General features: G+C 39.3%; 1 protein-coding gene across 4 annotated transcripts; it reads left to right on the top strand.

The window, feature by feature from the left end:
• Positions 1–14: 14 nt before the first annotated feature.
• LOC121316791 (calpain-1 catalytic subunit-like) lies at positions 15–27,966 on the top strand. 4 transcript variants are annotated; one of them, XM_041251997.1, is made up of 23 exons: positions 15–223; positions 7,664–7,691; positions 8,813–9,059; positions 10,713–10,782; positions 14,620–14,738; positions 15,604–15,737; positions 15,832–16,000; positions 16,374–16,457; positions 16,789–16,874; positions 17,353–17,427; positions 17,601–17,761; positions 18,648–18,817; positions 19,177–19,188; positions 19,554–19,765; positions 19,878–19,917; positions 20,697–20,762; positions 22,464–22,521; positions 22,842–22,906; positions 25,871–25,939; positions 26,422–26,500; positions 26,617–26,730; positions 26,848–26,906; positions 27,333–27,966. In XM_041251997.1, exons 3-23 carry the CDS (start codon positions 8,814–8,816, stop codon positions 27,357–27,359), a joined length of 2,115 nt encoding a protein of 704 aa, XP_041107931.1. In that variant the 5' UTR covers positions 15–223; positions 7,664–7,691; position 8,813; the 3' UTR covers positions 27,360–27,966. The 4 variants fall into 4 exon arrangements, with proteins under 4 accessions (XP_041107931.1, XP_041107930.1, XP_041107929.1 ...); XM_041251995.1 differs by lacking the exon at positions 15–223 and adding an exon at positions 1,525–1,913; XM_041251996.1 differs by lacking the exon at positions 7,664–7,691.
• Positions 27,967–27,977: the final 11 nt, after the last annotated feature.

Here is a 27,977-nt window from a genome sequence, read left to right as displayed (position 1 = left end):
TTTTTTTTTTTTACGAAGGGACAAGTCGGCAACGCTATCACTGGTCAACTATTGCTGGTCAGTTGCTAGAATGTCTAGATTGTGGGATTTGATTGGTTCTGATACTAAAAACTGGATACTGAACCACCTAACCATAGTTTGCTGGCATCTAACTTCCAGACCAAACAGGGGAGCTTGACAGGCCCTGCTGTTTCTGATTGTTTACCATCACAAGTGAGACAAGGTACGTTATTTGGTGGTGTGGGTTAAAACAACTTTGAACTTCTCTTCGAAGCTTAAAAGCTTGATTTATCTTTATGGTGAAAGTGATAGCTGTTCTTTGTGATAGGACACTATAGATAGATGTTGTTCTTGCAGAATTAGGTTGAGATGGCTTTTTTTTTTACTTTGCACATTTTAAAACATCATTCCTCATACAGTACTGTAAATGTACATGATGATGACCCACATTATTCAGAGAAGTGGCACTTGAAAGGCGGAGCCAGTGAAGGGTGGTTTTGATTAGCTTGAGAAAGAACAAGCGTAGATTCTGTTCTACGTGCAGTGGATGGTCAGAGTGTTGGAACAATTAGACACAGCCATGCTCTGCAGCTTCTACACACACTAGCAATGGTTTGCAGGTCATGTAAACAGACCAGGCCTCTCATTAAATATGTGGTGGGGCATGATGTTTACAAAAAATGCATCTCTTGATATGTTACATTTTAAAGTAGAAAATTCTGGAAGTTTTTCTTAGAAGAAAAACTGAAATTGGGTTTATATCAGTGATTTGGAGTACATGTTTGCCTATCATTTATAAAGTATCTACCAAAACTGGCTATTTTCTACATTGAGATTTTTGAGGTGGGATTTGAATCAAGAACCTCCTACTTACAAACCTGTTTCTTTAACCACTGGACCACACAGCCTACTTAACCTATAGAGACATCTTTTTTTTGGCCTATGCCCCTAAATTGGTTTTGTAATGCGTTTAACTTGTTTGTGTTGGTGGTTAATTTGAATTTGTGTTTTTGTATGATATGCCACCTTCTTGACCAGGTCTCACGTGTAAAAGGAGATTTTAATTTCAATGGGACTTTCCTGGTTAAATGAAGGTTATATATATATATATATATATATATATATATATATATATATATATATATATATATATATATATATATATATATGTATGTATGTGTGTGTGTGTTAGCCACTCCGAGTTTCCACAGTTCGACTGCAGTATATACATGTTTATATAAAACCGACTCGCAAATAACCCATAAAAGTGTAATAATTTCTAGCTGGTCGATATAAAAAGCATACACACAGGCACGCCACAGAGGGTCGGAGAAGGAATTAAGAATTAACAATGTCAGTTTACTGCTAACTTCTCGCATTTTACAACGTGAACAGTAGTAGTGAATGACATTGACTTGCCACAGGAAGATGGGGGTTTTACATGTGTTTCAGAATACAGTGTCAGTGACTTCAGTTTGTCGTGGGAGGAGGGAAAACCTTTTACAGAAGTTACACAAAGGAGGGTATTGCACATGACGGGTGTTTTTCAATGTTAAATGGTACAGGTCTGTATTTACCGTTTCACTTTTCCAGAAGTACTGGAAAACTGCGGCAGAAAAGAATGATTCAACAAAACGCGTCGTAGGACGAAGAATCTTGCAAGCGCGATACTGGCTCTTTAATTACGTCATTTATCCTGTCATGCCTGTGATCTTTGCTGACTCCTTGTATCCGCCCGCCCCTACGCGCTGGGATCGGCTCGGCTCATTGCATTGCTGCAGCAGGGAATATCGTCCCTAACTTTTCCATGTACCAGGCAATGTTGACCAGAAAATCTGAGTTCCTCTGAAACATCGGGAAAAAGAAAGCCCGCAGTCCTATATAAGCAGCTGCAGGGGAATCGTTTCTACGCAGTAAGACTTGTTTAATATTGCCAAACCTAGTAAACTGCACCCAGTAATTCTGTTTTGTGTTATTGTTAAGTTCAGGTAACAGTACGAGATCTATGGTGTGTCATTCATATGCGTAGCATGAACAAAGGCAATGTATTATGTATTTGTCATAAGCTATATAATGTATTTAAATTATATATCGGTTCAAGCTGCTTGTAATAATACTTAGGGTTATGGTTGTGATTTATTTTGCGCTTTGATGTGGTTTTTTAATTATTATTGGCATGCACTGCAGTTTTTAAACAAGTTATCATATTATGTTCTAATAATAGTTGACGTCAGGTGACTGTATAGTTCTGGTTATAAATATTATTATAATAAATAGTTTGTTTAACGTAATTCTGTGGTTTTTGAAGGAGTTGGGTTTAGTCTGTATTGTTAAGTGAAATCTGTTCTTCAGATAAAGGCTACACAGTAACTTACCATACCCTGTTAATTATGGATTGCTTCAATCATGGGAGGTTGTTGGGGGACATTATATATATTAGCTCAAAGAGCCAGCTGCCCAACGATTCGATATGTTGTACATATCTTTCTCAAGGGAGCCAGCGTTTGAATCAAAACATTGGAGGTATTTATAGGTGTTTGACGGCATGACAACTACTTGTTATTGTTTATGTTCAAATCCATGATTTATTCTTACATGATGTAATGGTGTTCTATATGTGACATCACTTTTACTTATATCGTTAAATCTATATTAACTCTAATTAACATTATTTTATATAAACTTATATTTATATTATCATGCAATGCTGGCTCTGAGGATCAGCCTTGATATGGTCTCCCCAGCGCATCAGCATGCACAACTTTTGAATTAATTTTGTTTATTTAATTATTTAACTTTTATATATTTATTGGAATTAATTAGTTTGTTCTTTTCTGTTGAGTCCCGCTGGCATAATTGTGTTCAGTCTATTTATCCATTTACTTTCTTTTATTCTTCTATATATGACATTATCTAATTTTAGCTGTTCTAATACTAAAAACCTTACATCATTTATGTCATGTCCTTGACTGGTGAAGTGCTGTACTATTGGCTCATTCATTTTTTTATTTCTAATTAATGAAAGGTGGTTCTGAATTATTTTATATAAAGTTGTTCCAGTCTCTAACATATTTTATTTCATCACATTTTTCACAGGCTATTCCACAAACAACATTGCTATTTTTACAGTAGGTATTAGTTTTTAGTGGATTCTTATGTTTAATTATATTTCTACTTTTGTAGATTTCAAAAATGCGGCAGACAGCCATCTTGTTTAACGCGAGTTTCTTAAAAGTCAATTGTATTGCTACAGTGTCAAGGATGAGGCTTGTGAAGTTTCGAGCTGGTCAAGTAAACCGTTTGTCAACTGAGACAGTTTTAAATTTCAGACGTAAACATACATCTGGTGGCCATCTTGTTTTATAAAACAACCATTTTGACATATTTATATTCCATTGTTACTGGGACAATAACTACAATGTTTGGAGTTTGTTGGTCAAATGGTGTTCAAACAGCAGCAGTTTGCTGGTGAGGGCGCGTTTCTATAAAATTTGTGGCAGCCATTTTGACATTAAAATTAATCACAGCAACTTCTGCTTCGCAAACTTGATGTGGGTTTGGATGCAGCTGATGTATGCCAAGTTTCAGAACAATCGCTTCAGGAAGATTTTTAAAGGTTTTTATCGAAAAATGCTTCACGGCGCCAATTGCAAGGACGCAGCAGCAAAATTTTTTCAGCATCTGACAGCCAATGTATCGAGCTTGTTACCTGTCAGAACCTGATCAGTAACACAGCCTCGAAGCAGCAGCAGTTTAAAGTTTTGGGAAGAAAAAAAAAACGTTAACAATAGGTTTCCCAACCTTTGGCTTGGAAGCCTAATTATTATTGAACCGTGAGTCAAATAAACAGGATCAGATAATGGGCCAGGTTATCCGAACTTTCTCCGTGTTGCAGACTGTTCAGTGTCCAGTTGATCTTAGAACGCACCGATGTCTGTATTAATGTATTTCACTCTTAACATTTAAAATACATTTAGGCAACCGCTTTTACAATAGTGACAGCAAATAGTAATGTTGTTTTCCTTTTCTTTTTTAAAACATTTGTCTCTAGAGATCCTTCCCCAACAGATTCATTGCCCGGGTCTGACAGAGCCTCCTGTACAATTCTGATTAACTCATTAGATTGATAAATCCAATCAGCAGAAGTTTTTGCTGATCTGTTGATGTGGCCAGCAGTGATACAGCAAGTCTGCATCAAACGGGAAAGGATGTGTCTGTTGGTTGCTGAGGTTTCTTGCATTTTTTAAATCAGGCCTCCAGCTCTGATTGATTAGATTTTGTTTTGTACAGTATGCTGGTGTCCCAATAGGTGTTTTAAGCATATTGTTTAACTATCCAGTGAGTGGGAATGGAGCAGAAATAATGGGTCATAAATGATGATGCCATAGTAAATGGCGAGATTTATATGGCCAGTTATCTGTGGCATATCAACATAATTGTTGTTTTCTGCTTTCGCATATGCATTACACATGAGGAATAAGTGTTTCAGAAATGTCCACACATGTGGAACTACAGCTTGCACATCTTTGTGTTAAACATCTCAGTATGTATCAGGTGAAGCAGTGTTTGCTCATCCTAAAGATTCATCTGTGAATTGAAAGAAAAATTAAAATACAATTAGAATAAAAATACAATTTTAAATAAAAAATGGTGACTATTATAGCCTTTGTTAAAGGCTAGATTACGGCAAAGAAATACTATTGTGATTGTATCAAGCTTTTCAGATCTGCAGTAGGCTGCTGACCATGCATCAATAGAATAAAGTGGCAGAAGAGCCTCAGGTGAGTTCCAGTTAACAAGCTGGCATGTCAATCCCAGCTCAGGTCACTGGGAGGACAAGAGGTGCTTTTCAAATGAAGAAGCCGGGTAGTAAAACATTTTTAGCAGAAAAATAACTAGCTTCTGTTACTCAATGAGTTTTATGTAAGTGCCTCATGAAATTTTATTGATTTAATTGAGCTGATGAAACTTACTCCATTGCTTATCTTCACACTTATCTGAAGAATCCTGCAGGGACTAAACAGCTTTCCCTCATACCATCCAATTCATGTGACAGTGTGACCTTTCAACTCCAGCCAGCCCCACTTAAGCCCCTTTCACACTGGCATGCCTACCCGTGTTCTGGCTGCCTGGGTCACAATCCTGCGTAGTGTGAAACCACGTACCTGGGTCGTACGTGGGGATGAAGAAATATTTGGGCTGATAATTCAATCCAGAGAAGCTTGGATGGAAGTGTCCATAACAAGCTGCTTCTGGGCTTTTATTATATTTATTTATTTGTTTATATTTGTGTGTGTATGTATGTAGAGTAGGTGTGGCTGACAGAGTTGAAAGGTTACACTGTCACATGATTTGAAAGGAGTGATGAGGAAGTATGTTCAGTCACAGCACAGGCCGGGTAAACACAGATTTAGAGAAATGATACTAACTCAATCTTGGATTAAATGATACGAACTCAATTTTAGATTAAATGATACAAACTCAATCTTGGATTAAATGATAACTCAAGCTTGTCTTAAATGATACTAACTCAATCTTGGATTAAATGATACTAACTCAATCTTGGATTAAATGATACTAACTCAATCTTGGATTAAATGATACCAACTCAATCTTGAATAAGCAGAACACATAACGACGCAGAATGATTGCAAGCACCATAAATAGTGATCTAAGTGTATCATCCCTGTTTGTTTTAGGTCATGTTCTCCTGACTACCTTGTGCTGCACTTCTACAGTATAAACATCTGCAGCGATACGAACGGTTTCGAATCTCAGTGGACAGCCAGCTGCAATGCTGCTGGGCTCTTTCAGTAGTTGAATGAATGTAAACACACTGCAGAGAGTCTCCCATCTTATGCATCTGGCATATAGACAGGAATGTGTGTGTGAGCAGACAGCGGTTGACCTGAGCCAACCCTCTCCATTTATAGAGAAGAACTGATTCAGTCTGTGATTCTCGTCCTGCATTAATGAAAAGAGGCATTGCAGTACTGTACCACACAGAAACCTACACAATTAGCTTCATGCACCTTTTTTAAAAGCGCTACTGCACCTTTTGTCTTTTTCTTAATGATAAAGTACTACTGTTAAAGTACTACTTGTCAGAAAAGAATGTTTCAAGCTCTGTGTTTTTCATTGAACCCCTCAGTGAAGACAGTCTTGATTGTTTCCCATTGTTCTCAATTTGAAAGCCTCAGAACCAGTAAAACGTAATTTGCAAAAAAATCGGGCAGGCAGGAAATAAAACAAAACAAAAAAACCTTTTTATTGCTAGATATTGCTTTTACATGCATCTCCATTGTCTGTATGCAGTGTTAGTTGTATGCCTGCCGAATGGCCATGGTTGGAAAAGTACTGTAAATTACATTTGTAATTGAAATCTAAAAGCAGTTTCTTTTAAATGTCGTAATTCTGGCCTTGCAGTGAACATTATCTATTACAACTCTCTGTATTCCACCTTTTAAAATTTCTTACACCTTAATTACAGAACAGCATTTTTAATAGCAAGCCTCTTTTGGTTCTGAGGCTTTCAAATTGAGAACAGTGGGAAACACATCTGTCATTCTATCATTATTATTATATTTTCAGCCACTTTCAGTGACCCTATTTGTTTGAAAAAAAAAAAGTTATATACTACGTTTCTGTATTTGTACGTGTGATTGTTGCTGTTGGTTATTTAGAATAAAGAGACTAAACACACTAATGTTTATTTACATTATTAATTATTTGCATTCATTATTATTTTAACTGCTGCAGCATAATTGTAGGTGAACAAAATATTATGACTGTAATTGTGATTTCAGCAAGTGGTTGTGCTAATTGTAATTGTGAGTATAATTGTAATTGAGCCCAGGTCTGATGTGAGCTACATCACCCCCTTACATTACATGTTCATAAGGTAACAGCAGGCCAAGTTCAGCGCTGGCAGGGGATGTATGACAGTAACATGATTATTGATGCAATGTTTGCTGCCTCACTGCACATTCTACCTGCTGGTATAGTTGGGGGTTCTCTCTCGCTCCAATGTAAAGTTCTAAAGTGAGTTGCCCCTTTCTGTACAAGTTTGGGTGCTGCCATTACATTGTCTAAGGAAACGGTGCATTATATTATCAGCTATTCCAGAGGGTAACTGGATTCCAGAGGGTTACATTATGGAATGTTTCAGCGACAGCTGGGTCAACATTTACATTGAAGGAATTCTAAAACTCATCTGACACTGTAGTTATGCAGAAAGGTGACCCTGAAATAAAAGGGTTTTATCCTTCATTGTTATTATATATGCATACATTTGACCAATACTCTGCTGTATGCATTGTCGCTGGAGTTTGATTGTAATAGCAGTCTGCTTTTTTGAGCAGAGTTAACTTATTCTGTGAAGTGCAATAACAGAATATGTTTTTAGTATATATGCATACTGTACATGCTAACCCTTATAAGTAATAAAGCATAGTTAAAAGCATGGTAAGACATGGGTAAGCACTGTAAAGAATAGTTAGTTAACGCACCATATATCATGTGGTAAACTTACTTTCTAATCACCCTGTGAATATAGATATAGCTATAAATACAAGTAGCTTTCGAGGTATATAAATGTGAATATAACACATTATTGCAAATATATGTGAGTACATTACAAGTGACTTTTGCTTTTTTTCCAAAGCTTGGGGCATTTCAGGGACCTAATGCAGGTAATAAATCCATGTTGGTGTATAAATCCATGTTTGCTTTTTGCTTACTGCTGACAAAATGAATGTTGCAGGAGGCTCCAAGTTTAGTACAACAGATTAAACAGATCATGTTATCCTTGTAACAAGTCTGTTAAAATGTGATTCCCAACAATTCAAATAAGGGTCAAGTTCTTTAAGGAAAAAGATGCATACAGTAAATCCTTGCAGGATATTTGTCATTTTATAGCTTGTTTCCCTTATAAAAGTGAGAGTTAGAAAATAAAAAGCATTAATATTTCTGCTGGACTCATGATTCCTTAACCTTTGAAGACTAATTAACCTTGGAACCTCCCGAACTTGGATTCCTAGAATTCCTTATGTGATGTTTTGGGTTCCATTTATCATGTTCTTTTGAGTTTTGAGAAACTGCATAACCATGTATTCTGCACAGCTTAAAACCCTGTTTCAGTCAACAGTATGCATTCATGTCGTGCCAGTCTTTTAATGTTGTACTGTATGTCCCACCCAGTTGTGCATTGGATGCAAATGGATCCTATATAGGTACCACAGCACTTGTTAGACAGACTGCTCTCTCCAATATTTTGCATGTATTTGAAGATGGGTGTTTTAGATTCAAGGTTAAATGCCCCGCACTCAGTAGATCTGCATTCCTAGATAGTTGATAACATTTTTGTGATGCTGATTTAAATCCTCCCCATGTTTCCTTAAGTATCTGTCCCAATACATATATTTCATATTTAAGCTGACAAATCATTTAATGTAATGACTGAAGAAAGTGGATGAATAGCTGTAAAAGTAAAATAAAGCATTTGTGTAATTAAGGAAAATTCAATTTAAAGGTATTTTGAACTTTACTAAATTAAATACAGTCATGCTGTTACATAAGGAAATAGGTCCCATTGTTACTGCCATTAACTAAATAGAATTGAAACTGCTGTTAAATTAGATTCTCTCGTATGCCTGAACAGCTCTGGTGTTTCTTGGGAATAGTGCCTGTGAGTGTGTGAGAGTCTTAACTGTAGCTTAGTGCCGTGATCAGATTGTGAAAAAGGGCCACAGCTGAACAGGAGCTATTAATACCGAGCATTTGTGACCACCCACTTTATTTATACCGTCTGCAGCATGCTTCAGTTTGGGGGGATCTCATCTCACATACACAAGGACAGGCTGAAGGCAGAAGGCATGGGCACCAACGAGAGGGCTCTGAAATTCCACAACCAGGACTATGAGGCCCTTAAACAGGAGTGTCTGGAGAGCGGCACCCTGTTTGAGGACCCCTTCTTCCCAGCCGAAGCTCCCTCTCTGGGGTTCAAGGAGCTGGGGGCCCACTCTTCCAAAACCCGGGGGGTGGAGTGGCGGAGACCCACGGTAAGGTGTCTTCTTGGTATGCCCACAAGTCATGCCAATAAGCTTTTATTATTATTATTATTTCTGTCTTTCATAATGTCAGTTAGCTTTTTTCTTTCTAACCTGATTTTATTTTTGTCAACCCAAAATTAAAAACATACATTTTTACCCTGCTAAAAGGACGTGCAAACCATTGTTCTTAAAAATCAATTCCAGTTTTAACAACCTCAGAATAGACTATGTGTACTGTGAAGGAGCTAAGCTGGTATCCTGTGTTTTTAAACAGGTAAGCCCAGCTGTAGAATAGTTAAGGGCTAGCCTTGCAACCTGTACCGGAGCTGTTTGAACTCTTTAACCTGTTTCCTGTATTTTTAAACTTTAACTGAAAGATTGCTTCCTGAAGCTCTTTTAACTGAGTAGTCGATGCAAGTTGATTGACTTCCTTAATTACTGTACACCTAGGTTTGAGCAGAGTTGACTTATTCTGCAGGTCAGTTGGGCAACAGTGTTGAAACATTTCTGTCTTGCATCACAGTCTGCTAGTTTGTGTTGAACGAGGTGAGGCAAGTCAAACACACAGTTGCTAAAGTATGTAAGATTGTATCACCTTTGTTGATGTCAAACGTTATAGCATTGTTCTATATAGTATAGATAGTCATAGTTTTGTACCCTGAAATAATCTGAAGTCTACATTACATTTTGCTCACCAGGAGCTCCCGTTAGTGTAAATAGCCATTTACTGTATTAGCTCTGCAGCTGTGGGATTGTGTGTCTTGGTGCAGTTCCAAGATATCCCACTCTGCACCTCTGTGCTTTACAACAGCCAAAGTAGTGTAAGCAGGAACATTTTATGAAGGGGAAGGTTTAAAACATAAGAATTTAACTGTCAAGAATGCCGTAGACCTTTTATTTTTGTTGTTAATTTATCAGAAAAGACTTTTTAACAAATGTGTAAGCTGTAGAGTGCAGTGATAGCCATATTATTGTCAGTAGTGTTAGTAGTTTTTTGCTTGTGAAACTTAGCTAAGCAATAGCTGTGTACATTTTACAGTACTAATAAAATAATAAAAGTCACTTACGTGCATCCTGACTATTATCATTCCACTATTAGCCATAAAGAAATGTAGTATTCATTTCTTAATAGGCTTGGTACATGCTAGTGAGTCTATGTCTGTTTGAAAGTGTCTGGGTATGTCTAAACACAACTAGGGTATGTACAGACTGATCAGAATTCTGAACTGTCTGAGTCATGGTTGTTTCTGGATTCCAGAGAGTTCTTTAGGGGTGTGGTCTCAGGGTAAAGTTTCTGAAGCTGAGGAGAGTGACAATGCCAAGGTCAGGAGGGGTGGGGAATAAAGAATGTTCACGCCCAGGGGAGTTATGATATTATAGGTAAAACCTGGGTGGATCTTACAGCTAGTTAGTATCGGATGGCTTGTATCTGGTAGTTTGTATCAACAGTTTATTATCTACCAGTATATGTATTGTAAAGGGTGCTGTAAGATACAAGCAGATTTTCACTGTCGCCTCTCAAGGGGTGGATATTAGCTTGTATCATAGAGCATCCTTTGTAAATACCAGTTCTGAACTGTACCTTTCAAATACTGTATGGCCCGAGTAACATTTCGTAGGAGTTCACAGATGACCCCCTGTTCATTTTGTATTATTTCGTAGGAGTTCACAGATGACCCCCAGTTCATTGTTGGAGGTGCTACAAGGACTGACATCTGCCAGGGGGCCCTTGGTAAGTTCCACAGGTGTGAAGTACAGGACAGGACTGTGCCCTGCTTTGTCATTGAACTGCAGCTCACAAACTGATGAAGTTCGGACATTATTGTAACATGCCTGTGTGGAATAAGTTACCAGAACAGATGCATTAAAAAATGTTCCTTATCAGAGGATAGTGGCTAATGGTGGGGGGAAGAGGGGAAAATAACATTCAGAACTACAGCAAATGCTGGCGATTGACTGAAATCTTTCTGCTTTTAAAGAAAGGTGAGGTGCTAAGCCAACGCTCACAGTATTGCGATCTCTGCTGAGGTGTGCAGTGTCTCAGTCCGCATTTATTGTGCATTCGTCTGCATTGTGATTGTGCCAGTTGGTTAGTTGTCGTTTTGTCTTTTAATCACAGTGTTTGTTACTCCATTGGTTGTCCTTCATGGGAGCTGAATATCGGCTGAGATGTGAGAGCAGAGATGCCTTTGTACGTTTGTATGGACGTTACTGGACCTGGTATATCCAGAGTTTGGAGTAGCAGTTTTGTTTGTGTACTCCTTTGAGATTACAGGTGGCAGAGAGACAGAAGAGATAAAACTATGGAATTAGACCGCTGCGTTGGGGAACAGAGTCTGGTAACCCTCTGTTTCTTCTGAGGGTTTGTTACTGGCTGCTCTGAAGAAGGAAAAGGTTAGGCCTATGTATGCTTATAAATATGTGGTAAATACGAACAATAAGGACAGAATAATTGAGAGTTTACTGCAGGTGCAGTGCATTGTGTGAAGGGAGTTCACTTTATGGATCATATTGCATTTGGAAAATAAATGGGGCCTTGTAAATATATATCTATTGTTAAGGAGCTGGTCAAAAAAAGTGGATGTTATATGATGCCGGTGGTTCCAGTGGTACTGAATCGCTTGTACAGTATTGTATGATGTTACTCCAGAAGCAAGCTTATCTATAAGGCAGGAATGTTTCTTAAGATTCTGGATATGTACTGATCAACGACAGTATGTTTGCAGTGTTAAATTTACAAGTTTCATTTTGGTCACTATTGATCTACTGTTTAATTTACATCTCTGGCTGTACCCTTGGGCCCTGTTGGGGGACTTGTTCTGAACTGTTTATTGTGTTAAATGTGTTAAATAATTAAATAAAGTTATAAGGTAGATTATAGATAGACATCTTGCAAGAGTTCTATCCTAATGAGCATTCTCATGGCAACAAGTTTTGTGGGTTGCTGTTTTGAATGGAATAAAATCCCTGATTCTCCATGTGACTGTGCAGAGGTTTCCACAAATAACAACTGAACTACTACATCGTTTTCTGTTGATTATTTTAAATATAACAAGAGAGTTTTGTATAAATATTCTTGTACTGTACTGTTATGTATTTCATTTATAATGGCATTGAACGAAGGTCGTTATTAATGTTTGTAATGTCACTGCTGAATATGAGACTCCTACACTTCTTGTATTTTCACAGAATGTTACAGCTCTCATGGGTTGCTTTACTTCTTTGTTTGTTAACAACCTTGAGAGACAGACATTATCAGGAAAAGGAAACCAGGTTTTTTTCCCTTTTGTTGCTCTTTCCATATCCCTAGTCTAGGTGATGAAAACAAAAAATGAGTCTGTGTGGTATTCTGATGGAACCTGCACATGTGTTACCGGAGAGGGAATTGCACCTTCATTGTATTTGCTATCCAGAGCTTTAACTTGAACTCCTGAAGAATCTGAAAACGGCCTTAAAAGAAAATAAAAAGATTTTCAGGAACGTAAACAATTGAAAGTATTCATTGACTGTTTCAAAATACATCTTTTCAATAGTGTTTTGAAGATTACATGTTTTTATATATTCATTAAATTTTTCTATACTGTTGATGATTTCTTTAAAAAAAAAAAAAAAAAAAAGGTCTCAATGTTAAGATCAAATATGCCACAAGGACCACTGTTGTGATCAAATTGAGCACTTCAAAGCTTGCTATGACCTCACCCTCAATGATGCATGGTCACACCCTTACCATTATCTTCCCCATGGTTACTGTTGCTACCTGCCAAGTTTCATTACTCTACAGAAGGGCATACTGCACCTACAGACTTGTTGTGATAAATATAGATCTCCCAGTCATTGTGGGAGGATAGGAGAGCTGCAAACAGGCTGCCACTGTAATACAGCTGTTAATGGTTTACATGCAATACAAAAGACTGGGTAAACAGAGCCATGTTGTCTGTTTGATTGGGTAACAGAAATGCAAAGCAATATTTAACTTGGAGAGATGCAAGTACTGCCAGCTTTTTCCCTTCAGTTGACTAGCTTGACCTTCTCATGTGTTGTAGTTTGTCTCATTTGAATGCATGCTGTGGTTTTTAATGAGAGCCAGAGCATGGGGAAGTGGCTCAGGTTGTGCCCAGCACAACAGGGGTTTTGTTTCACATGGTTTTAATTGAACCTCTTCAAAGGCTCATCCCAGGGAATGAATAGCATGGTGTTGAATGGGTGTGCTTTGTCCTGTTTCCTGAATGCCTTGTGACTCTATTGACTGTTAGCTGGCTTTGACTCCATGAAAAAAGGATGACGAGTAATTCTAAAACTTCTATTAACTGGGTATGCTCTTTACATTTCTTTCTCTCTGTATGTCCTGGGGGCACCTCCTTTTCATTTCCTGTAACTAGTTTAAGTCACCTGATCTACTTGATGTACCATCTTCAATTAGTTACTGGAACTTTAAAGAATAATTTCAGGGAAGTACTGAAAATATGATCCATCGCCTTTGTGCTGCATTCTAATGACGCTGCAGTGTTGATAGTATCAGATAGCCTTGCCCTACCCTGGCCACACATGTTTCTTAATCCATTAAGGCTTTGATTCTCTGCTCCACCCAAACACTTTGCATTGCCACAAGCTTAAAATATGGCTTAGCTGTCAGATTAATGAAATATACATAAAACAGTGTTTATGGGATGGAACCAGGACTAGTACCATATTTCATGCCATGGCATCACACATCAAAATATTAGAGTATCAAATAAGAAACGAGCTAAAGAAAACAAATAGTTTTTTAGCCTTCAAATGGTTTATCTTGACCCTCCCTGACGTGTCTGTGTGTGTGTGTGTGTCTGTCTCTGTATGTGTGTGAGTGAGTGCAGAGACAGTGGGTTGTGTTCGTGAAACCTGCCTTTACCACTTCCACACACAGTGTTGGCACCATAGTTTCATGTCCAGTTAACCCAAGCAGTGCTGGACACTTTGCTCTTCAGTTCTAGTATCATGGATACACCAGCAGAACATAGTCATTTGTTCATATTTGAAATTCCCAGCGCCCGGGCACTTCATATTAAATAGGCTGATCCATTTAAATATAGAATACGGTTTTATATAAGGACTGCTTTTAACCACAAATATAATTCTAATACTGCTACATTCTATATACAGGATTAGTTCTGCTGTTTAAAATCTGTTCTGTATGCAATGTATAATAGATATTTCAATTGCATTAAGTTTGGATTAACAATAAACTTTGGGATTGTTCTAAAGTGAATATATTATAGAAGAAAGCCTTTAACCCCATTAATCAGATTGAGAACTGATTTATTTTAGTTTTTGTTAAAGTTTGTGAAGCATTTGCATATAGATAGTGATGTGGTGTGTAGGGTATATAAATGTAGCAATAGCCATGCTCACTGTGGTTAACGCAGGAAAGAGTAATACAGGGAATTGAAACCAGGCTGTGTGACACTTAATAATCAGTTATTAAAAGAAGCAGTCAATGTTGGTGTAACCAGCGCCTGTTTGAAGACCTCTCTCTCTCTCTGTCTCTCTTTCTCTCTGCATGTGTATGTGTGTGTGCGTATGTGTGCTGCAGGTGACTGCTGGCTCCTGGCTGCCATTGGCTCCCTCACACTCAATGAGAGGCTGCTGCATCGAGTCGTACCTCACGGGCAGTCCTTCCAGGAAGACTACGCCGGAATCTTCCACTTCCAGGTAAACTGGACGCCAGGGGTCGTTGAGACTTCCGCCCACTGTAGTCCATTTCTTCTTGCGGGACATAAAGTGTTAAACTGTACAATTTAGATTTTATTTTGTTCTTTGACTCAGGCAAAGCCCCTTTATACCTGCCCCAACACAGTAGATTCACTATGTGACTCACCTGATACCACTTACTGTAGCCCTATCTGGAGCAAAGAGAGATTTGTGTTTCAGCTGGGGTCCTAATACTGTTGCGCAGGGAATGAGGGCCAAGAAAATGTTTTAAAGCCTTGGTTATTGCCCACTTTAAAAGAAAGGACTTGCGTAGTTATAAATGAAAATATTCCCCAGGAGTTCCCAGGGGGTGGGGAGGGCTTAGGTCAGCCAGGGTGTCCTCGACTCACCGTGCACCAGCAACCCCTGTAGACTGGTCAGGTGCCGGTGGGCCAGCCTGTAAGCGGCCCAGAGCTGCGTGGTCCTCCGACGCTGTAGCTTTGAACGTAGCTGCATGGCAGGCCTGCAGAGTGAAAAGAAGAGGACTGCTGACGGCACTCGTTTCGGAGGACGCAAGTGCTCGTCTTTGTCTCTCCCGAGTCAGTGCGGGGGTTGCAGCGGTGAGCCAGGTTTAAAAAGAATTGGGCATTTCAAATTGGGAGAAAGTTGGGTAAAAGACAATTGACGATTTATCAAATTTAAAATAAATACAAAATAAAAATATTGAAATGTTTTACACACAGTCATTTTTAAAGACAGAAACAGTAATGCACTAAAGAGTGTCCAACTGGCACATGAGATGGCACAGTGAGTGATAAACAAGGGCTCGTCCTTTTATCTACAGTGTCACACACTGAAATCTGATTATTGGGTTTCCCTGTTGCAGTTCTGGCAGTTTGGAGAGTGGGTGGATGTTGTTATTGATGACAGGCTGCCCATTAAGGACGGGGAGCTGGTCTTTGTCCACTCTGCAGAAGGAAATGAGTTCTGGAGCGCCTTGATTGAGAAAGCTTATGCCAAGTACGTGCAATGATATATTCCCTGATCAAGAAGAAACCTCAAAGTAACTTTAAGTGTAATAATGGAAGCCTGCGGGTGATGCCATTCTCTACAGGTTGAACGGCTCCTATGAGGCTCTGTCTGGCGGCAGCACGACAGAAGGGTTTGAGGACTTCACCGGGGGCGTGTCGGAGATGTACGAGCTGCGCCAGGCTCCCAGGGACCTGTACAAAATCATCCAGAAGGCTCTGGAGAGGGGTTCTCTGCTTGGCTGCTCCATCGATGTAAGGAAATTAATGATGATTTTTTTTTTTTTTATGTGGATTACTGCATATGAACTACATATACAAAGGTGACTACCCCCTTTATAATCAATTGTACAAAATATGAATTGACCTGTCACTCACCCCTCTTCGTTCGAGCCACATCCCTCCACCTCCCCTAATCGCCGCCTCCTCTCTTCAGTTACCCCATGGTCAACCCGCTTGAAAGTCCATGTCCTGGCCGTTAGGACGAGGCAATAGACCCCCAAACCGAGCGGCTTGATGTCAAATGTTTAATCTTGAACCACACTCCAAAATCAAATCAATACCATTCATTACAAATTCTGTGTTGTTGGGGTGTTTCTATATGAACAATTTAGGTTTTTCATTACAGATCACAAGTGCCTTTGACATGGAATCAGTGACGTTTAAGAAGCTGGTAAAAGGCCATGCATACTCTGTGACAGGACTGAGAGAGGTGAGAAAAGCCCCTTCTATACAATTGCAAGTGCTGGAGAATACATTACCAACAATGTTTCCCTGATTTATAGGTGATCTGTGCAAATATTACATTAAAAGATTGTTGTGTAACTGTTGGGAACAATAGCTGTGTCCTGAGTTCTTTATGAATTACTAACAACTGAAGTATACAACTTTAAAGTTACTTATTAAAAATCTATTTTAAAAATGATTGCAGTAGTCAAAGTAACTTGTACTGCATGACTAAATTTCAGCATATAGGCATTCTCCACTTCATTCCTATATGTGTATGAGCTGATCTTGATGTGTAACTGCTCCCACTCTGACAGGTAGATTACCGGGGGTGCAGGGAGCGCCTGATCCGCATCAGGAACCCCTGGGGTCAGGTGGAATGGACTGGAGCCTGGAGCGACAAGTAAGCCTGGCCGTTCATTCTGAGCCACCCGCAGCCATCCCAGCAGCTCCTGTCTCCCAGCCAGACGCTAACCCAGAGTCCTATAGAGATTCAGAGTAAAATACAAGTTAAACGTCACGCAGCTGCTACCACCAGTGTTTTTATTTTTTATCTTTTTTTAGGTTAGTAGTGCTTTCAAAAAAGCTGAAGAGACGCTTAATTAACTTGATTTGGTTGTTCAAAATGTATGTAGAGAAACCAAAACTGAAGCAAATCATTTTGTGAATAGCGGGCAGTTTTCTTAATATCGCTAGTACTGTCAAATTTCTCAGCTGCTTTTGAACAACAAAGGTGACTATAACCTGCTCAGAGCTGGGCCATGTTTTTCTACACTAGATTTATATAGATGCGTTGCAAAACGTTTGTATTGATTGTCTTTTTGAAATACTCCAAATTAAGAATGGTGTTTTTTTCCCCTGTGTTCCTTTGTTCTTCTTAGCTCCTCGGAGTGGAATGAAGTCGACTCTTCTGATAAGGAGGAGCTGCAATTAAAAATGGAAGATGGGGAGTTCTGGTAGGTAGTAGTCTGACAGATGACAACAGCGCAGATACCAGGGCTCATGGCAAAGGAAGACGCATCTAAATTGTCAACCCCCTGCTGTAGCTTTGTTTATGTGTATCAGCTTAGAGTATCAAGCACATCAGCATTTCCAGCAACTAATAAAAGCATTTATCCTCTCTCTGCAGGATGGCCTTCGGTGAGTTTCTGAGGCAGTTCTCTCGCCTGGAGATCTGTAACCTGACCCCCGATGCCTTGAGCGAGGAGAGCCTGAGCTTCTGGAACACCATCAAGTACGAAGGCAGCTGGCGGCGTGGGAGCTCCGCGGGAGGATGCAGGAACCACCCGAGTGAGGAAATGTCCCTTTACTGCAGTGCTTTAACCCCTTACTGTCAGGCCAGCGCCTCCCTCTGGCTGGTTATCTACCTGCAGTGCAACTCGCTGCAGCCTTTACTGTGTAATCCATCCACATCCTACAAATACCACCCCCCTCAGAAACTGCTGCGAAATGAATACTGTTTCAACATTAGGCAAAAAAAAGGGGCACTGAATCTTGCCCTACACAGCTAACTGCAAACCGGGGCTATTTGCAAACTTTTAGTGAACAAAAGTTACAGAAACCTTATTTTGGGAAAAAGTTTGGTATATGAAGAGAAACACTGGCAGGTGATCGGCTCTGTGATATAAAGTCTTTAATTAACTCCTATTTTTTTAAAAGAAGAAAACATCATTTAAATGTTACAAAAAAAGAAATGCACACACCTGGAGAGTGCTGAAGAGAACTTGGAGAACTGAAGAAAATATTACCTGCTGGTTTGGTTCTAGTTTTGTAAAATGAACAGACATTTTACCTCTTTCAAAAAGTAGGAGTAATTAAAGACTGGAGTAAACACTTTGAAAATATGGCCTCTAGAGTGGTTTGCTTTTAATTGGCTATAGAAGTGAACACTAGATTAAACCAAATATGCAAATGGAGTGTGCACTAGTTGAAACATCTCTAAGCTCCAACTGGGAAGTCAAGTATTTTTTTTGTTTGTTTTGTGCAACTTTGTAAAGCATTGTTATGTTGAATTGCAATTATTCCGACAGAGTTTTTACATAGCAAGACCTTTTTAAAAACAATTTAAAAAGGTGCAAGTCCTGTTTTGGCTTGACTCCCAAAACATTTTGGAAGTGTTGCTTGTTGTTTTTTTTTTTTTTTTAACGATTCTCCTGTGTCTGCCTGCCTCCTGCAGACACTTTCTGGATCAACCCGCAGTATAAAATCACCCTGCTGGAGGAGGATGATGACCCCGATGACAACGAGCTCGCCTGCAGCTTCCTGGTTGCCTTGATGCAGAAGGACAGGCGGCAGTACCGGCGGCACGGCCAGGACATGCACACCATCGGCTTTGCCATTTACGAGGTGAGGAGAGCCGAGGTTACAGGAACATGTATAATTAAACCTAGAACAAAAAAATGCTGATCTTCAGAACACTGCTTCATAAAAATTGACCACACTGACTGCATGCTATGTGTGTAGTTTTACCCTGCTTTCCCTGTGGTTATGCTCTGCATTTACCACAGTTGCTTTAATATGCTTTAACGTGCTTGCCTGTGCTTTCCCATGCTTTCACTGTGCTTTATTGCACTTCTCTATGCTTTTACCATTGTACTTTTTTATAAGGACTTTAAACAATTGAATCTGTATGCTGTTCTTCAGTTGTAATACTCTCTAATTATATATAGACAGATACATATTTTTCTTTTCTTCTTTTTAAACAGGTTCCGGATGAGGTATGTATTTGCACAAAGATTACTGTGTTCCAAGGTCATCTCTTCCTGGTCCATTTATACTGCTGGTGCAACAGGCTGGTTGAATTCCTAATAATAAACTTTGAGTTATTAATGCCAACTAGTGTCCTATAGGCCTACTGCAATTCCTATGATGCTGTTTAGTTATCTTATTTTGTATGTATTTCATGTAAATGTATGCATGGAGATGAATATATGACTGTACATACTTACAATTTTAATATGCAAAACAACAAATACATATATTTAAAGAGACAGGCTGACAACCTTAGGTCTCGTTCTAAAACCACCACAAGCGTCGCATGCATACGCACGCACATGCAGTAAAGTTTTAATGACTGTTTCAGTACAAGGGTTGCCAGAACGTGCACCTGAAGAAGGATTTCTTCCTGAAGCACTCCTCGTGTGCTCGCTCTGAGACCTTCATTAACCTGCGGGAGGTGAGCTCTCGACTGCGCCTGCCCCCGGGGGAGTACATCGTCGTCCCCTCCACCTTCGATCCCAACAAGGAGGCCGACTTCGTCCTGAGAGTCTTCACAGAGAAGCAGTCAGACACCCAGTGAGTCCCATTCTCCTTCCTGTGCGCAGTGCGGCTACCTGTCTGAGGAATCGGGTGTACAATCCTGGTTCAGGGTTCAAAAAAATTAATATCTGCTTTTAATTTTTTCCAGAGAGCTAGATGATGAAATCAGTGCCGATCTAGAAGATGAGGTGGGTTTTTAAAACTACCAATTACATACATTTATTTATTTAGAGAAGTTGGGCTAGAGGTCCCAAATTGAAGCTGAGCACTATAGTGGCTTGATATCTCAAGCCTATTGAATTGAAAGGAGCCACAAGGACTGGTTATTAACTCATAAGCTGTTACCATGACATTATCAATTATTGAATAATCAGAATAGAAAGTGGTAAGTACCTTTTTGATATTTTTATAAAAACTGCATGGAATCATTTCCTAGCGCTTAGAATTAAGTGGGTAGAGGGGTCCCCGAGTGGCTCACCTGGTAAGAGGTCAGGTGGGGTGTAGGGTAAATATTACAACCAGGGGAGCACAGGTTTGCATCCTGGCTCTGAGAAGACACTGGTCTTCTCTAGGGATTCCGGAGGGAGCGTTGCATTGGCCTTGGCACTGCCAAGGATTAGGGAGGCAAAACCAGAAGGGACTGTTTCTCCTCATCTCGCTACAGCGGACCCTACCGGCCAGGCACCTAGTGAGCTAAGGCAGACTCCTTTGTCCTGCAGAGGCAGGTAGCTCACCTGCTCTTGAGTTCCTGGGTGTGGAAGGGGCAGCTGGCTCGGTCGTGGGATCGGAGGATGGCACTGAACCTTCAGTTCCTTGAATTGTGTGAGGAATTGCTGCGGTGAGGGGAAAAAAAGAATTGGCTATTCTCAAATGTGGAGAAAAAAATTGGACAGAAAAATTATTCAGTGGCAAGGGGTGAAACCCAAGCTTATGTGACCCTGAATATGTATTTTTAAATGCATTTCAGGAGGAGATCTCAGAAGATGATGTTGATGAATCCTTCAAGTCCATGTTCCAGCAGTTAGCTGGGGAGGTATTTTGTTTGTATTTTATTTAAATCTCAGTTGAATTGCCAACCGTCTAGTATGGCTAATGTGTACACACCTAGAACAGTGTGAACTCTTTGAAAATATAAGAACATAAGAACATAAGAAAGTTTACAAACGAGAGGAGGCCATTCGGCCCATCTTGCTCGTTTGGTTGTTAGTAGCTTATTGATCCCAAAATCTCATCAAGCAGCTTCTTGAAGGATCCCAGGGTGTCAGCTTCAACAACATTACTGGGGAGTTGATTCCAGACCCTCACAATTCTCTGTGTAAAAAAGTGTCTCCTATTTTCTGTTCTGAATGCCCCTTTTTCTAATCTCCATTTGTGACCCCTGGTCCTTGTTTCTTTTTTCAGGTTGAAAAAGTCCCTTGGGTCGACACTGTCAATACCTTTTAGAATTTTGAATGCTTGAATTAGGTCGCCACGTAGTCTTCTTTGTTCAAGACTGAACAGATTCAATTCTTTTAGCCTGTCTGCATATGACATGCCTTTTAAGCCCGGAATAATTCTGGTCGCTCTTCTTTGCACTCTTTCTAGAGCAGCAATATCTTTTTTATAGCGAGGTGACCAGAACTGAACACAATATTCAAGATGAGGTCTTACTAGTGCATTGTACAGTTTTAACATTACTTCCCTTGATTTAAATTCAACACTTTTCACAATGTATCCGAGCATCTTGTTAGCCTTTTTTATAGCTTCCCCACATTGTCTAGATGAAGACAAAAAAAACTCCTAGGCTTTCTGGAAATCTAAATAAACCATGTCATATGCTTTGCAATTATCCATTATCGATGTTGCATCCTCAAAAAAATCAAGCAAGTTAGTTAGGCACGATCTCCCTTTCCTAAAACCATGTTGACTGTCTCCCAGTACTTTCTGTTTTCTGTTACCATATAGGTAATTTTCCATTTCAGTTTGGATCTTATTATAGTTTCTGGAAATCTAAATAAACCATAATGTTTGCATATAATAGAAGTTAGGCTTACTGGTCTGTAGTTACCTGGTTCATTTTGTTTTGTTTCCCTTTTTGTGGATCGGTATTACGTTTGCAATTTTCCAGTCTGTCGGTACCACCCCTGTGTCAAGAGACTGCTGCATGATCTTGGTTAGCGGTTTGTAAATTACTTCTTTCATTTCTTTGAGTACTACTGGGAGGATCTCATCCGGCCCAGGGGATTTGTTTATTTTAAGAGCTCCTAGTCCCTTTAACACTTCTGCCTCAGTTATGCTAAAGTTATTTAAAACTGGATAGGAACTGGATGACATGTGGGGCATGTTGTCAGTATCTTCCTTTGTAAAAACTTGTGAAAAGTAATCATTTAACATATTTGCTATTTTTTTTCTTCATCTACGATTTTGCCATTTGTATCTCTTAAACATTTAATCTCCTCTTTGAATGTTCTCTTGCTGTTGTAATATTGGAAAAACATTTTGGAATTGGTTTTAGCTCCCTTAGCAATGTTTATTTCTATTTCTCTCTTGGCCTTTCTAACTTCCTTTTTGACTTGCGTTTGCAGTTCTGTGTACTCTTTCTGCGTACTTTCTTTTTGGTCCTTTTTGACCCACAGTGTCTGTATATATGTTACTGCTAGATACCTTCAGGATTTGCTTTAACAAGTTTAAGTTTAATTATAGATGAAAGCCTGGAGAAACCAACACTTTACTGTGATAAGTTAATGTTTTCTAGGACATGGAGATCAGCATGCAGGAGCTCAGGACCATCCTTAACAGAGTGGTGAGTCGACGTAAGTGCCACAGATCAGTTCAATCAAATAAAAGCAATTTACACGTGGTGTGGAGAAACTAAAAGGTGTTTTAATAACCATCAGATTGCATACTTTGTATTTCATTTGTATGCTTTGTATGTTATCAATGTGTAAGGTTGTCATATCATTCTCAAAGCAGCTGGTGTTGACAGATGTACATATGATGGCTTGATAAATGAATCAGAATTTAAATCAGAATTTTAAATTTAGAGTTTAAATCAGAATGTCATTTTCTTTTGTCTCATGGTCAACCTTTAATAACTTGTCTCTGTGTTCATGTATTTGTCTTTTCATTCCAGATAAGGACCTCAAAACTGACGGATTCAGTATGGAGTCCTGTAGGAGCATGGTCAACCTCTTGGATGTATCTTTTGCAAAACTAAAAAAAACAAAAACACATGTCCAGAGTTTATACATTTTTGGATTAACTACCTTAAATGAAATGTGATGAATAGTGATTTATTTTTATTCATGCTTAGAGTCCTATTAAATGTGTTTTATTACAGATACACATTAGTAATGTATATCAATAATAGTGTAGTATACATCAAGTTGATTAAATTATCTGCACATTATATATATATATATATATATATATATATATATTTAAAAAAAATTGTTTTTAATGTTCAGATCTTCAACCAAAAATTAGTATTAGAGTAGTATTAGATAAAAGGGACTCTGAGTGAACAAATAACACAAAATTTTGATACTTATTTCATTTATTTATTAAAGAAAGTTATGCAACACCCAATGCCCCCGTGTGAAAAAGTAATCGCCCCCTTAGACTCAATAACTGGTTACGCCAACTTTAGCAGCGATAACTGCAACCAAACGCTTCCTGTAGTTATTGATCAGCCTCTCACAGAGGAATTTTGGTCCACTCCTTCATGCAGAACTGTTTCAACTCAGTGACATTTGTGGGTTTTTGAGCATAAACTGCTTGTTTCAGGTCCTGACATCTCAATGGGGTTTAGGTCTGGACTTTGACTAGGCCATTCCAAAACTTTAAATTTCTTGTTCTTCAACAATTCTGATGTAGACTTGCTTGTGTGTTTCGGATCATTGTCTTGCTGCATGACCCAGCTGTGCTTCAGCTCATGGATGGATGGCCTGACATTCTCCTGTAGAATTCTCTGATACAGAGCAGAATTCATGGTTCCTTCAATGATGGCAAGTCATCCAGGTCCTGATGAAGCAAAGCATCCCAAAATCAAGACATTACCACCACCGTGCTTGACCGTTGGTGTGAGGTTCTTACTGTGGACTGCAGTGTTTCAGAACGCTTGATGATCATCCAGGTGCTTTTTGGCAAACTTGAGATGAGCATTCATGTTCTTTTTAGTGAGCAGTGGTTTCCACCTTGCTACTCTGCCATGTATCCCATTTTGCCCAGTGTCTTTCTGATGGTGGAGTCATGAACACTGACCTTAGCTGAGGCGAGAGAGGCCTGCAGATCCCTGGATGTTGTTCTAGGGTTCTTTGGGACTTCCTGGACAATTTTGGCTGTTGGAGAGATTTTGGCAGGACTGCCACTCATGGGAAGATTCACTGCTGTCCCAGACTTTTGATCCTGTGTGCTGACAACTTCACTCTGATGACAAGAGCCAAAGTTAGTCAGATATATGTTGGGCAGGGCTGGCCCAAATCAGGCCTGATTGTTAACCAAAGTATTCAAACAGCTGACCTTAATTACCCCTTTAACTGGGTTGAGTTAACTAGGGGGGCAATAACTTTTTCACACCTGAAGATTGCATGTTTGATTACCTTGCACACCAAGCAAATGAAAAAAGCACCAAACTTTGGTGTCATTTTTTCTCTCAGACTCCCTCTATATACTACAACAACCCACAAAAAGATCTGACAAAATTCAATGTGAAAAATGTGTAAAAATGCAGGAAATCAGATGCGGCAAATGTTTTTTCACAGCACTGTGTGTGTGTGTGTATATATACACACACACACACACACACACACACACATACACACAGTGCCGTGAGGCTGTTGTGGGGCTGTCATAATAATTGCACACACAGCAATCTACCCATTGAAAAAAAAAGACAGGAATTGTGTTTTATTGCACTGAAGCAGGACTCCAGTATACAACAAGCTTTGAGTTTCTCAGTATTTAAACACTAAGAAAACCAGATTCATTCATTCAAAACAAAAACAGCGTTTGCTCCAGTGCAAAGTTTGCACCACTTGAAATAAAACAAAGAATTGGCACACTAATGCAAAATACAGTACAAGCAAACAGACATTTTCCCCAAAAGCAATAAACAGCTAATGATGCTTAACAACGGTATCTTTTGACTCCCATTCCAGCTGACAGCTGCAAAATCTGCACATCATTATTTTGTCAGCGTCGGCTGCATACGCCCTCTCGTGCTTAAATTCTTTGCAGCGTTGTTTAATTGTTATGCATGGTTTAGGTAATTTAGAAACAAACTTCTCTTCCATCACAATTTTAATTCCCAAACGACTCGCTTCAAATGATACATCTGCCCAAGTGCTAGTCAGAGTTTCCGTCGCCCTTCACACCTTGTCTATGGTAACGGCTGAGCCTTGACAAGTACGATTGTATTTTCTATATGAACCTCACAATTAAAAAATGTCACTCTGTTTTAGAATGATTTTTTGTGTTATTTCTTTATCTATTTGCATGTCATTTTATATGTTACATTTGGTGTTATTTTGTGTTATTTTGTATTTGTGAAAAACTCGGGGCTCTAAGTATGCTCAATTGAAGCTAATTCTGTGGGTTGAAAGTATAAATAAATCTACCTAGAGAGACCCCAAGTGGGCCCCTGTAAAAGCAGAGCCGCGTGGTGTGCAGAGTCATACAGTCAGGGGGGTGCAGGTTTGCGTTCTGGCTGTGTGAAGTTGACAGTCTTCGCTGTGGATTCCGGAGGGAGCTTCACGTTGGTTCTGGCGCTCCTGCAGGTTTGGGAGGCAAAAGCAGCAGGGACTATTTCTCCTCATCGCGCTACAGCAGACCCTACCGGCCCGGCGCCCAGTGAGATCAAAGGCCTGCAAAGCTGGCCCTTATCCTCCAGAGGCCGGTAGCTTGCTGACATCCGCTCTCGAGTTCCTGGGTGTTAAAGAGGGTGGGATTGGAGGATGCCCACTGAACCCTCATCTCTCCTGTGCTGTGTGGAGAATTGCTGTGGTGAGGAGAAAAAAATAATAATTGGACATTCTAAATTGGGGAGAAAATTTGGGGGTAAAAAACTGGGCACCCTAAATTTAACTAAATAAATAAATTAATAAATGTACCTGAATCTCTTGAGTTGGTGATGAAAACATCCTTAACCAGTCTGCCACACAGAAAGATGGCAGTGCTCGTCTAGGACTGGTGGAATTCCAGATCCTGTGGAACAAGATCAGGAAGTGGCTGGTAAGACAGCATTGATCCTGTGAATGAATTTGCCCATTGTAGCCCACGTGCTTGTGTTATTTGAAATTGAAATGGGCCCCATGTTGGCTCGATTTAATCTTGGTCTACCTAGTGATCTTTTTTCATTTTACTTCTGTAGGGCTGGACCTCTTTTTTTAAATTCCACATTATAGGGCTGATCACTTTATTAAAAGCTGTTTTATACTTGTTCATTATGTAAGCAACATACCCATGAATTCACGTTCGATAACCTCAACAACCATTATAATATCCCATTCTGCCAGCTTTAATTGAAATTCTGGTATGAGAAGCTGCTTTGCTAAGACTTTGAAAGACATTTATGAATGATAAAGTAATATAAAGAAACTGAAGGAGATATAAATAAATAAATATCATGAAGAAGGGAGGGGTACTAGGGTTAACTTCATATTTTCCATTTTGTGATACACAAATTAAGTTGTGTCTTTTATTTGTCTGCCCAGACCATCTTTAGACAGTACGATCTTGACAGATCAGGAACCATGAGTGCCTATGAGATGCGCCTTGCTCTTGAATCAGCAGGTAACCTGGTTTGTTTAGCATTGTAATAGCTTTTCCAAACGTTCTGCTGTTAAAAATCTGTCTCCCGATCTAGCCACATAATATCATTCATTTGATACGTTTCATGTTTTCTGCAGGTTTTAAACTCAATAACAAGTTAAACCAGGTTCTCGTTGCAAGATATGCAGACAATGAAACAATTGATTTCGATAACTTCATCTGCTGCCTAGTCAAACTAGAAGCCATGTTCAGTAAGTGTTTCTAAAATGAGTTGACCATTGAATGAACAGTCAAAATACAATCCACACCATTCAGGAGCATGTAGAAAAGTGTTGCCTTTTTTTCACCTGTTTGTTCCCGTTTTGCAGGATCATTTCAGCAGCTGGACAGAGATGAAAGTGGCATTGTGGAGCTGAATCTAACCGAGGTGAGAGGCCTTGTCATCACGTACCTAGCTAAGAATTCCTCACAGAGAGAGACGCTGGCCATGGGAAGTTCAGTGTATTTATTGGCATGTAACCGGAGCCGTACTGTAGCTGGGAGGTCCGGGGTAGAGAGAGTTGAGATGACACCCTGGAATTTGTTATACATGAGGATATGTTACTATTTTCAATGAGTTTGAGATATGGGCATTGCCAGGGGTAAAGACAACATTGAATGGGTAATAACCAAAGCTTTAAAAAAATAAATAAATACATCCCAATAGCTTTTTTGACCATTTGTTTGCATTTCTTTACTTTTTTTACATTTTCCACATGTTTTAATCTGTTAGCATCTATAGCAGGTATAAGCTGCTAAACTAACCAGTACAGGTACAGCTGTGTAACATATGTTTTTCTTTTTCCTGTTTCAGTGGCTGATGATGACAATGTGTGGTTAAAGATAGAATTAGTCTTCCGAGAGACATCAAGGGGCTATGCATCTTGAAACTGCCTCCCACCTACACCATCACGCACGATATCATCTAAACCCCCTTAACCTTGCTATTAAACCAAGTAATGTGCCTGCAAGTTGCAGAAAGGAATATGTGCTAGCCGGGGTCTTATATGGTGTATGCACCATTCAGGGCAGGGTAATATTGATATCTAATTTCACCATGTACTGAAGGTTAATATACTATCTTTACATAGATAAACAATCACCATACAAGCATGCTAGCAAACTTCTGGTAAGAAAAGTGTGCTGTGTTGCATGGATATTGAAATCAAGCAGTCTAGTTATGAAATAGAAGATGTATTTTGTTTCCTAGATTTAATCATGTACTGCTAAATCTCAATGATTCCAGGAGGCCTAATTTTCTACAGGCTGTGAGACTGGAAATATCCAGCAGGTGGCAGCGTCCACACGTTTTGTTTCTTTACCACTACACTACAGCTTCCTTTTTGAATCAGTGTTTTCTGTATCACCCTGCCCCAGGTAACAGCAGAATAAAGTTTGAGTTTGGACTAGTTAAAAAGCAATACTTAATAAACTGCATGGCTATTGAATCACGTTCTCA

The sequence above is a fragment of the Polyodon spathula genome, chromosome 6 (genome assembly GCF_017654505.1).
Source record: "Polyodon spathula isolate WHYD16114869_AA chromosome 6, ASM1765450v1, whole genome shotgun sequence".
Classification (NCBI taxonomy): Eukaryota; Metazoa; Chordata; class Actinopteri; order Acipenseriformes; family Polyodontidae; genus Polyodon; species Polyodon spathula.
Note: the sequence above shows the minus strand (reverse complement) of the source record. Positions and strands in the feature narration are given on the sequence as shown.

Bases quoted from the DNA above. Each gene is read 5' to 3' on its own strand.
- LOC121316791 (XM_041251996.1), top strand. From the start codon at position 8,814: ATGCTTCAGTTTGGGGGGATCTCATCTCACATACACAAGGACAGGCTG. The intron at 16,458-16,788 runs GTGAGAAAAGCC...CCACTCTGACAG, and splicing joins CTGTGACAGGACTGAGAGAG to GTAGATTACCGGGGGTGCAG. The intron at 17,428-17,600 runs GTAGGTAGTAGT...CTCTCTCTGCAG, and splicing joins ATGGAAGATGGGGAGTTCTG to GATGGCCTTCGGTGAGTTTC.